The following is a 12409-nucleotide window of genomic DNA, read 5'->3' as shown; positions in this document are numbered from 1 at the left end:
AGTGAATAATAGTTACATGATCATAATAACGAAGACTTTAAGTAAGATATTAACCACAAATTGTACCAAACCATGTGATGGAGGATGGGGGAGAATAAAAGGTATAAGTGAGTGAAAATTGTTGCCTGAGAATACTGATGACATCTAAAAACATGAATAACAAGATAGCTATACCTGAAGGAGTTGTAAGTGGAATGAAATGGAGGGGACAAGAAGAAAAAAGGAGAAAACCAGGGAACTGCCATGGGTTTGCTGTTGTTCTTATAAGCCACTATTTTTAGCATTAAGTTTTAAAACTATATTCTTGCATTACTTTGATACTATATAAAATAATTTACAACAAACCAACAAAAATGACAACTCTCTACTGTACATAGTGAAATTACTACTCTACGGGATAAACTAAAAATATAATTCAAAGTTTCAGATTATTAAAGGTCTCAAGTCTAATGCCGTGCTGTACTATTCTTGAAAATTATTAACTATGGAGAAACCTGCCCCTTCCTTAATAATGCTAGTTTGACTTCAGTCCTTAAAGTCCAAATTCCTATCCCTGGAGATTCAACAGTGACTTGGCAAATCTCTGATTTCCACTCCAGCGGTGGAAGGGAAGTGCTGCTTCCAGTCTGAAACACAAGCCAACATGCACAACACTGTTCTCAATCCCACAGCCAAGCTAAACCTGTACTGGAACGTTTTCACAGGCCAGCACCACAGAAACTAACATCCAAGTAGACAATCTGGGTTACGAGGCATTGTGTACTCATCTTCAGATCCCCTATCATACAAAGTTGAGCATCAGAAGCTCTATTATTCTTTTAAATCTTCTAATCACTCTGTGGCTTTATTTTATATAACTTTCAAAATAAAAATTGTATATATTTATGGTATATAATATGATGATTTGATATACATATACAGTTGACCCTTGAACAACACGGGTTTGAACTGTGCAAGTCCATTTGTACACATATTTTTTTAACAAGTATATTGGAAAAAGTTTTGGAGATTTGTGACAATTTGAAAAAACTCACAGGCAAACTCTGTAGCCTGGAAATATTGAAAAAACTAAGAAAAAGTTAGGTATGTCATGAATGCCTAAGATATATGTAGATACTAGCCTATCCTTACATAGGCATAAGGTGAGTGACATTTAATTATAATGTTTAAATAATTAAATAATATACTTTAAATATATTTAATAATAGCAATAATGTTAGTTTTCTTACTGTTTTATAACTTTGCTTTCAAAGAATTACATTACCATATAGTATGCTTCTCTCTCTCTCTTTCTTTCAATTGGAGAAGATGTGTGTCAGCCTATCATCACAGGTAAGTTGTTTTAAAAAAACATAATCATGTTTCCAATACTGTATTATGAATATGGCATGGTAATAATACCATATGCCACCAGAATTTTATAACGGTTCATTTGTTAGTTTATAGGCTACTGTGAAGCAGCCATATCGATTACACTAGGCTACCATAAAGCAATCATATTGCTGCTTCTTCGTTATCAATGCATGAATCATTATACCTGCAAATAAATATGAATTTCTTTATCACATAATTTTTTCATTTTTGATGTCTAGTGTTAGTATCAATAATACATATAATGTCTGCAGTGTTTTGTATCATATAAGACAATATCGTTGTAGGTACTGACAGATGATTCATTTTGTAAACAGATGACATAAGCATGGTATCAATAAATACAGTACAATACTGTAAACGTATTTTCTCTTCCTTATGCTTTTCTTAATAACGTTTTCTTGCTCTTACTCTATTGAAGAATACAATTATATAATATGTACATATAACATACAAAATCTGTGTTAATCAACTGTTTATGTTATCGGCAAGGCTCTGGTCAACAGTAGGCTATTAGTAGTTAAGTTTTAGGAGGAGTCAAAAGTTATACATGGATTTTAGACTGTGCGGGGAGTCGGCACCCCTAACCTCTGGCTTATTCAAGAGTCAGCTGTACATAGTGAAGTGATTACTACAGGCAAGGTAATTAATATATCCAGCTCCTCACATAGTTACCTTTTGTGTGTGTGTGATGAAGAAACCTGAAATCTACCCTCTTAGCAAATAGCCCAAATATGGAAACAACCTAAGTGTCATAGACCCATGAATGTTAAAAGAAACTGTGGTGTATGTGTATATATATATATATATATATATATATATATATATATATATATATATATATATATACACAATGTAATATCAATATTATTCAGCCTCTACAAAGGAGATCCTGCGATTTGTGACAACATGGACGAACCTGGAAGACATTAGGCTAAATGAAATAAGCCAGACACAGAAAGAAAAAAACTGCATGATCTCACTTATAAGTGGAATCTAAAAAAGTCAAATACATAGAAGGAGAGAGTAGAACTGTAGTTACCAGGGGCTGGGAGGTGGGGAAATTGGGGAGATGTTGGTCAAAGGGTACAAAGTTGCAGTTATGTAGGATGAATAAGTCTAGAGATCTATAGAGTATGGGGACTATAGTTAATAATACTATATTGAATACAGAAGCTCTATTATTGATTTACTAAATAATCTTTAGCAATTGACTTAACTTCACTGTGTATCAATTTCCTCATTTGCCAAATGAGAAAACCTGCTTTAAAGAGGTGTGATTCAAGTTAATTCATTTAAATGACAGCATGAGGTATTATATAAACACAAATTACTGCTTTAATTATGACAAATTTTTGGCAGCACTTCCTCAAGAAAAACTAAACAGAATCCTCTCTTCTTTTTTTTTTTTTTTAAGTATGTTTATTATAATTTTTTTTTTGGCCGAGAGGCTTGCGGGATCTTAGTTCCCCAGACCAGGGACTGAAGCCGGGCCACGGCAGTGAAAGCGCTGAGTCCTAACCACTGGACCACCAGGGAATTCCCCAGAATCCTCTCTTCTAGAAGCCTTTCTCTCTTAAAGGTAACACTGCTGAGAAATCTAATGATTTCTTGCATGTATGTTAATAAGTAAGGATTGAGTCTTCTTACTAAAAGTAAGACAAAACACAACGTTTTTCTCTTTATTTACCAAGTATTTGCCAACTATGGGTCAATTCTTCCCTTTTCTTGAACCTCTTCTCTCTAGGCAGCCTTGTCTTAGTACCACCTGCTCCTTCATCTTTTTCCATGTCTTCTGCTTGCTACTCTTTCTTTCCGCCCCTCTAAACAAAAAAGTTCCCCTCAGAAAACTAGCTCAGGCTCCCTTTGTTCCTCTCTTCCCACTCCTTCCTTGGGTAATATCATGAACTCACACAACTCTATAACAATTCCCATTAGACAGTAGACGCTCAAATTCTCCCAAGCTTTAAACTTGCAATTCCATCTTCCTGCTTGACACTTCTATCAAAATTATCTGAAAAATCAGATTCTACTCTGTTTGTTCTTTTCTTTTCAACAATGACATCACGATCTTAGTCATCTACATCAAAATCACCAAGTCATCTCTGACCCTGCTTTCTCTTTAAACCCCTGATGGACAGTTAGCTGCAAATTCCCATAGATTCTTTGTGTATTCTCTTTTCTTATCTCTCCCCATTCCATCCCACCAGTCCTACACTATTACAGATCCTAATCTCAGCCTGGAAAGCTACAATAGCCCCCTAATTTATTTATTCACATTCTGTCAATTGCCACTTCAATCCATCCTGTTCTCAGAGTGGCTTTGATCAAACTGTTGTTGCTTTGAAACAATCAATGGCTCCCTATTGCCTCCCCTTGACATACAAGATCCTATACATTAATGTCCCAAATAAGCTATGTTTCAGTAAAACTCAATTAATATTCCCTGGACATGCCTGGCATTTTGGAAGTGGGAGGGCTTGAATTAATTGCCCACCCTGTCTCTGCCTCCTATCCTATTTACTTTTTAAGGCTCATAAAGGTTTTCTTGATTTCTCCACAACCTTGTGTTGTCTATTTCTTCTTTACACTTGACTCATCAGAGCTCTATCCTGTGTGTGTGTATTTAAGCACTTATTTTACTCTAACTTATAGCATAATTGTTCATACGTAGTTTCATTTCCACCTCTCCCTTATGAGATTTTAAACTCCTTGAGTGCAGTAAAGTTGTCATACTCATCTTTGTGGCTTACTGTACCTAGTCTTCACTTTGCATATGTAAATGCTTAAGAAATGCCTTTGAATTAAAACTCATAAGAACTGCCTTCAAAGGCTTTTGGAGTTCATCAGACATATTTAATAACTAAAAACCTCGAGAATGAGTTAATCTTGCCAGTGACATACTACTTGGTCCTAGATTTGCAAACAATTGGGAAAAAAGAAGTCTTGTTTTGAATCAATGGTTGGATAAAGAGTTCTATCAAAGGATAAAAAAAAAAGTCTTCTTAGTGATATAGTAGATGACACTTTTCCTCCTAAGTCAGTCTGTTTAAAATTCCCAGATGGAATACTGGAGCACGGAGCAGTGAAATGAGCAACAGGGTTATGCTAAGGAATCCTTTTGGTAAAAGTGGGATTCTACCCTGGGCATTCTGCTGGATGTTAAATTCGGCTATTCTATTCTGCCTACTGAAAATGACCCTGGGGCTTTGGTAGACTGGGTATCCTTCTCCAATTCCATCCTGGGGCTCTATGTTCACTTTCTGAGCTATTAAACTGTGGCCATATTCTACTCAAAGGTGGAATAAAGAGCTAATCTCTGCTACAGATATCAAGTTAGTCTCTGCCAGTTACCAAGTGACAGGCCTCAAAGAAACAAGAAGAGCTTGCTGCTCTACCTCTAAAAGGAACCTTTATTAATGGATATCTCCTTCAAATGACTGGGTCTTTTCAGCCAGCTGTATTTACTTTACAAAATAAGTACACTACAACATTTACCTGTTGAATTATGTAAAGTCAGAAGATAGATAGGAAAGATGTTCTCTTACGAGTTAGACATCGAGTCTACATTAGAATTTGTCCCAGTGCTTTGTGTAATTGACCTCAAGCTTCAAAAAGCAAAGTGTGTAATCTCTGCTCCGCCCTACTTTCTCAGATAAGAGTGCTCTGGTGTCCCATTTATTGTGGATTTACGATAAAAGAAAAAAAAATTAAAGAATCAAGAAGTTGAGCTGGGTTATAAAAACCAAATTGGCAAAAGGAAAAATGGACAATGTCTTAAAACCTTAGGGAGGCGGGGAAGCGAGCTGGCCGCGCTTTAATCCGAAAGGACCTACCTTCCCTCCATTTCCTGGGCCATTTCCAATCCAGGCTAATCTTCAGCAATAAGTGAACCACATTGGGAAGCGTCGCTCGTTTTAAATCAGAAACCTTCCCTAGACGATCTACTCCCAGCCAATGATTTGCGTTTTTAATAGACAAGTCCGGCCGAGCCAGGTGCGGTCTCTGACCAGCCGAGCAGTGCGCGACCCGACCGGTTCGAGGTCGCCCCAGAGACCTCGCACCCCGCCTTGCGCAGCTTGTGGGCAGCAGGGGGCGCTGCGGAACCTACGTCCCTTCCCGGGGGAACCCCTTCCCCGGCCCAGGCGGTTAGTGCAGCCCGTCACGACTGGCCCCAAGTTCTCTACATCCTAAAAAAGACAGACGCCCAAGGTACGTGACAAAAGAAACAGAGAGCACGCGCCCTATAAAACGAACCACTCTCTTCTTCATCTTCTCTGCGTCTCGCAGCTGGTTAAAGGCTGTTTCCAAGATTTAGCAATTAAGAAAAGTTGTTCTTTCTCACACATTAAAGCGCGGGCCTCTACCTTTCTTTAAAAAAGAAACAGCTACTGACCCTGAGCCGCCTGGGAACCACAACCAAGTACCTCAAAGCGGTGCCGGCGGCCGCCCCGCGCCCGCTCTCTCCCCGGGAGACCCGCTGGGGCTTCGGCTCCAGTTTACCCCCAGACTGTGACTGGACCGTCGGGAGAAGAGGTGACAGGGCAAACCTTCACCCCACACTGTATCGCACACCGCCCCTCCCTTCTCCCCACGCCCGACGGCCGGGAGCGTCGGCGGGGACTGAGGCTCCCAGGGTGGCTCCACGCTGGACGCCGGGAGGAGGCCGGGTTCGAGCTCGCGCCGGGGTCTAAGCACACCTTCCCCTTCTTTGACCTCCCGGGGTAAGCTCCGGGACCCCGGGGTCCCCTGACCACGGGCAGGGGCACGCCGGTCCTCGGTTGCAGGAGAGCAGGCGTCTGCTTACTGGAAAGCGTGCCTGGCGACCGCTGTGTCAGTCCGCGGGGCTGTTTCGTGCGCTCGAGCCGGGACGGACACCCCGGCCACGCCTTCGGCGCCCCCCAAGTCCCTCTACCGAGCAGCACCAAGGGTGCGAGACCCCGCCCTAGGTCCACCGTACACCCGAGCCGCCCCGCATAGGACTGCCGTGGAGGGTGGGCTTTGAGGGTCCGGGGCAAATCGCGAGGCGGCCGTGGGCGCGCCTTCCCGCCCCCCGCCAGGCGCCGTCCTCCCGAGGCGCGGGCCGCGGGCCGGCCGGGTACTCACATGTCGGGCCCCGGCGGGAAGGGCGGCAGGCAGTAGTCGTACGGTTCCCGCTGCCAGGGCGCCAAGCGCGGCTCGAGCCCCCCGTTGACGCCCCTCCAGCCCCGTCGGCGGCGCTGCGGCTCCGCGCCTTCGTCCTCGCCCTCCTCCTCCTCCTCCGGCGCGGGGAAGGTCACCCTCGCTTGCTCCTTGCACTTGCTGACCTTGGTGGACATCGCGCCGGCCGCGGTCCGAGCGCGGGGATGCCGGCCGGCGGCCTCCTTCTCCACCGCCGCCGCCGCGCGGTCTCCCCGCGGCGCCCCTTCCCTACCTCCCGCGGCTCCAGCAGTCCCGGGCAGCCCCGGGCGGGGAGGCAGGAAGAGAGAACGGCGCGGCCCGAGACCGAGCAGTTAGAGGCGGGAACCAAAGCCGTGTCGCCGCCGCCGCCGCCCACCATCAAACCGTGGGGGCAGCCGCCACGCCCGTGGCTGTGAGGAGGAAGCCCGGGGCCGAGCGGGCCGCTGGTGCTGGGAAACGCTCTCCCGCCCCGCGGCGGCGGCGACGGCGATGCCTCCTCCGTGCCCGTCTCCTGTCTCCGACAGCATCACTTGCTAGGACAGTACAGTTACTCAGGGTGAAGGAGAGGGAGGGAGGGAGGAAGGGAGGGAGGGAGGGAAGGAGAGGGGGGAGGGAGGGAGGGAGAAGAGGGGAAGAATCAATTCCTTATCAGACAGTGAAAGCTCGAGAGGAAATCAGACAGACCAGCAGGTAGCGAGTAAGGAAATCAGAGAAACTTCCCTCCGCAATTTCCCCTTTCTCTTCCAAAACAGCCTTTCTCCATTTAGAGATACAAGTTTCCCAAGGAAGGGAAAAGGAAGTCGTCTGGGTTGTTAATTTTCCTGCAGTTGTATTTACCCTGTTCAACTTTATATTTGTTTCAACAAGCACCATTGGTTCGTTGTGTTACTTACTCTAAGACTTCGTTGAACCTACAGAGGTTTAAGTACATTTCCCTGAGTGCCAAGAATGGTAATGTTTTAATCGTGCATGATGCTTCAGGGGTTTTTTGTGTGTGTGTGTGTGTGTGTGTTTTTAAATGAATCTCAAAACATCTAACAAGATTTATATACTTTCCAAGAAATATTTTCCAGCAAAATTTAAAGTATTCTTTTTAAAACTTAAAAATTGCATTTTAAAATTCAAGAGCAGTATTTCTTCTGGGAGAAAAGACTTGTGGAATTTTAGTCAGAAGGAGTTTTAGGGATCAAGGAATTTATCCCTCGTTTTAGAAATAAGAAAACTGAGGCCTAGAGAGACTGAGTAAACTACTCAAGGTAGGTAATAGAAAACTCAGATGAGACCTAGGCAAGTGTATTTTCTAAAGCTTTCTATTGCCTCAAATAAACAGCTTTCCAGCAAGTCCAACTTGGAAGAATCACAAAAATACCAAGTACGCTACTATGAAATAAGATACTCATTTTTACCACTGTTCAATTATACTGTATTTTTTTGAAGAGCAATTCTTCTCAAATTTAAACAAAGCACAAGGAAATTTAGCTCTTTTGAACTACAGTCAGTCTTAAAAAGTAAATAATATATTGTGTGTTTTATTAAGATGATAATGTCTGTATGTTTTAGGAAGCAATGATGTTTATTTATACATCTGGTACAGAAAAAACAAATAATGTCTGGTGTTTTACAGTTGGAAGCACCCTTCCCATACCAGCACATATAGAAGTAGAAGTGTCAAAATCCTCACAATGCAAGTTTCCAGACCCCTTCAATTCCACCTCTGAACTATCTCTAAAGCAGGACTGCTTTCCGTACCCCAAAACCACTGCTTCAGTGAAGGCTCCCATCACCCTCCCTGCCATCTAGTCTTTCTGCAGCCCACCTCTTCCCACACCATTTCATTCTCCACGCTGCTAGACAGACTATGCTCAGAGCAAGTCTGATCATGACTTTTCACTGTAAAAATCTCTGGTGGCTTCCCACTGCTTTCAGGTTAAAATCCAAATTTGGCATGCCCAGCCCTTTGTGGTCTGACCTTAATTCTTCAGTCTCTCCTCCCATCCTCCTTCATATACATCCTAACTCCAGTTACGCTGAACTTCTCATTCATCACCCTACATTCTAGCCACTTTCCTGTTTCCCTGCCTTTGTCTGTGGTATTCCTGTCACTGAAACATCTCTCTCCCCTCAACCACCTGGCACACTTTTACTTTCCCTAAAGACCTAGATTAGGTACGGCATCCAATCTGATATCCCTCCTGCCTCCCAGTAAGTTCCCACAGCTCATGGTCCTCACGCATGGCACTCTGTGCATACTACAATCTTACCAGTAGTCATAGCACATTGAAATTAACTCCTTATATTCCTGTCTCTTTTAAGACTGAATTCCTTGAGGATGGTTTGGGGTCTTATTTACCTTGAGCTTCTTGAGAGTTTATCTTTTTGTCTTTGCATTTAGCTCAGTACCTGATGTGCAGGAGAAGCTCAATAAATGTTGAATGAATTCAGGAAGTCTACAGGTTCTTTATAATTATGTTAACAACTGCATGAACTGCTTTTATGAGGCTCTGGATAGAAGCACTGTGGGAATGCTGGACTCACGAGGGTTTACTCTTACATACGGTGTTAGTTTCCTAGGGCTGCCCTAACGAAGTATCACAGGCTGGGTGGTTTAAACAATAGAAATTTGTTTTCTGATAATTCTGGAGGCTGCAGGTCTGAGATCAAGATGTTGACAGGGTTGGTTTCTTCCAAGGCCTCTCTCTTGACTGTCTTCTCCCTGAGTCTTCACATGGTCCTCCCTCTGTGTCTGTGTCCTAATCTCCTCTTCTTATAACAACACAAGTCAGATTGGATTAGGGCCCGCTGTAATGACCTCACTTTTAGCTTAATTACCTCTTTAAAGACCCTATCTCCAAATACAGTCACATTCTTAGGTACTGGTGGTTAGGACTTCAACATATAAATGAGGGACAGGGGCACAATTCAGCCCATAACACAAACTAACTCTCCTGGGCTGAGGGAACTGTTTCATCCAGAGTCTGCCAACATTTTTATTCTTAAGAAGTGCATTCATGAGATTAACGAAAACCCAGAGGAGAGGAAATCTAAAGAAAGTAGGTTCTTAGAAGAGAGAGGAAATAGGGACCTCCTTGGCATAAGCCAGCTTTGTCTTTTTGGTTTTCTTCTTTTGTAAAAGAGGGTCTATCACTGTATATATGTTGTTGGCTGTCTGTGTACTCATGAAATAAGTGCCTAACATGCATTCAAAATCCATTACTCCTTTGGAGAACGACAACAACAAAATCAGTATTCAGTATTCAGAAAATCAACTGTTGAGGCTGGTTATTTTCAAGTAGAGGTGGTCACTGAGGCAGAAGAGAAGCATAACTTTCATGATAAGTCCAAATTAAATAAAAGCAAATTTTTAAAACCTGGTAGCAGAAGATGGATTCCAGTTTTCCCCCTGAATCTCTAAGAAATGCTATACCTTCTTTAAAATCTGTTTCACACACTGTGGAAGGCTCTGTTCTCTGTCTCTCTGTCTCCTTTCTCTCCCCCTCTCTTCTTCCAGGGTTGTCTGTAACACACCTAATAAGAAGACACTGTTGAGCAGTAATTCTTGCACCCCAGGATGAAGTTTAGACTTAGCAGTTTTCTCAAGGGAGCAAGAGCATGGAAACAGGTATAATGTTCCAAACAGTGCACATTTTAAAAAAATTTTTTATTTATTATCATTTATTTTTGGCTGCGTTGGGTCTTCATTGCTGCGTGCAGACTTTCTCTAGTTGCAGCGAGCAGGGTCTTCATTGCTGCGTGCGGGCTTTCTCTAGTTGCGGCGAGCAGGAGCTACTCTTCATTGAGGTGCCTGGGCTTCTCATTGGGGTGTCTTCTCTTGTCTCGGAGCACGGGCTATAGGCGCGCGGGCTTCAGTAGTTGTGGCACGTGGGCTAAGTAGTTGTGGCTCTTGGGCTCTAGAGTGCAGGCTCCATAGTTGTGGCTCTCGACTCTAGAGCACAGGCTCAGTAGTTGTGGTGCACAGGCTTCGTTGCTCCGCGGCATGTGGGATCTTCCCGGACCAGGGCTCGAACCCGTGTCCCCTGCATTGGCAGGTGCATTCTTAACCACTGCGCCACCAGGGGAGCCCCAGTGCACATTTTTTTCCTCCTTAAGAATAGAAGTTCTCTTCCAAGTGGATTTTGCTTTGCTTTAAAAAAAATAAACTTTATTTTTTAGAGCAGTTTTAGATTCACAGCAAAAATGAGTGTAAGGTACAGAGAGTTCCCATAGACCCCCTACCCTGACACGCACAGCCTCCCCCAATACCAACACCTGCCACCAGGACCGTACATTTGCTACCACTGATGAACCTTCATTGACACATTTTTATCACCCAGAGCCCAGAGTTTACATTAGAGTTCACTTTTTGTCTTGTACATGCTATGGGTTTGGACGAATTTATAATGACATATATCTCTCACACAGAGTAGTTTCGCTGCCCTAAAAATCCTCTGTGCTTTGCCTATTCATCCCACCCTTCCCCCCGTCTCTGGCAACCACTGATCTTTTTATTGTCTCTATAGTTTTGCCTTTTCCAAAATGTTATATAGTTGGAATTATACAGTATGTAGCCTTTTCAGATTGGCTTTTTTTCCCACTTAGTGAGATGTATTTAGGTTTCTATCATGTCTTTTCATAGCTTGATAGTTCATTTCTTTTCAGCACTGAATAATATTTCATTAACTGAATGCACCACAGTTTCTTTATCCATTTCCCTACTGAAGGACATCTTGGTTGCTTCAAAATTTTGGCAATAATGAACAAAGCTGCTATAAACATCTGTGTGCAGGTTTTTGTGTAGACATAAGTTTTCAGCTCCTTTGGGTACACATCAAGGAGCACAGTTATTGGATATGGTAAAAGTATGTTTCATTCTATAAGAAACCTCCAACCTGTCTCTCAAAATGACTGCACCATTTTGCATTTCCGCCAGTGCTGAATGAAAGTTCCTGTTGCTCCACATTCTTGCCAACGTTTGGTGGTGTCACTGTTCTGGATTTTGGCCGTTCTAATAGGTATGTAGTGGTATCTCGTTGTTTTAATTTGAATTTCCCTGATGAGGTATGGTATGGAGCATCTTTTCATATGCTTATTTGCCATCTGTATATCTTCTTTGGTGAGGCATCTGTTAAGATCTTTGGCCCATTTTTAATCTGGTTGTTTGTTTTCTTATAGTTGAGTTTTAAGAGTTCTTTGTAAATTTTGGATAACAGCCTTTTATCAGATATGTCTTTTGCAAATACAGTAGCCCCCGCTTATCTGCAGTTTCATGTTCCATGGTTCAAAAATATTAAATGGAAAATTCCAGAAAACAAACAATTCATAAGTTTTAAACTGCACGCTTTTCTGAGTAGCATGATGAAATCTCGCTCGATCCCACTCAGGACGTGAATTATCGTTACTCAGGACGTAAGGTATCTGTTAGTCACTTAGTAGCCACCTCAGTTATCAGATCCACTGTTGTGGTATTGCAGTGCCTGTGCTCAAGTAAACCTTATTTTACTTGATAATGGCCCCAAAGCACAAGAGCAGTGGTTCTGGCAATTTGAATATGCCAAAGAGAAGCCATAAAATGCTTCCTTTAGGTGAAAAGGTGAAAGTTCTTGATTTAAGGAAAGAAAAAAAAAGAACTCGTATGCTGCGTTTGCTAAGATCTATGGTAAGAATGAGTCTTCTATTCATGAAATTTTGAGGAAGGAAAAAGAAATTTGTGCTAGTTTTGCTGTCACACTTCAAACTGCGGAAGTTATAGCCACAGTGCATGATAAGTGCTCAGTTAAGATGGAAAAGGCATTACATTTGTACAATATTTTGAGAGAGACAGACCACATTTACATAACTTTTGTCAAAGAATGTTGTTGTAATTGTTCTGTTTTATTAGTTA

General features: G+C 42.6%; 1 protein-coding gene across 2 annotated transcripts in view; it reads right to left on the bottom strand.

Annotated features, from left to right (window-relative positions):
- Positions 1–6689, bottom strand: part of TRPC3 (transient receptor potential cation channel subfamily C member 3) — a 76828-nt gene extending 70139 nt beyond the window's left edge. For both annotated transcript variants that reach the window (XM_061191113.1, XM_061191114.1), the window contains exon 1: positions 6478–6689. In XM_061191113.1, the coding sequence (XP_061047096.1) occupies positions 6478–6689 (212 nt within the window). The remainder of the gene's footprint in view (positions 1–6477) is intronic.
- Positions 6690–12409: the final 5720 nt, after the last annotated feature.

This window comes from Eubalaena glacialis, chromosome 5, assembly GCF_028564815.1.
Source record: "Eubalaena glacialis isolate mEubGla1 chromosome 5, mEubGla1.1.hap2.+ XY, whole genome shotgun sequence".
NCBI lineage: Eukaryota > Metazoa > Chordata > Mammalia > Artiodactyla > Balaenidae > Eubalaena > Eubalaena glacialis.
Note: the sequence above shows the minus strand (reverse complement) of the source record. Positions and strands in the feature narration are given on the sequence as shown.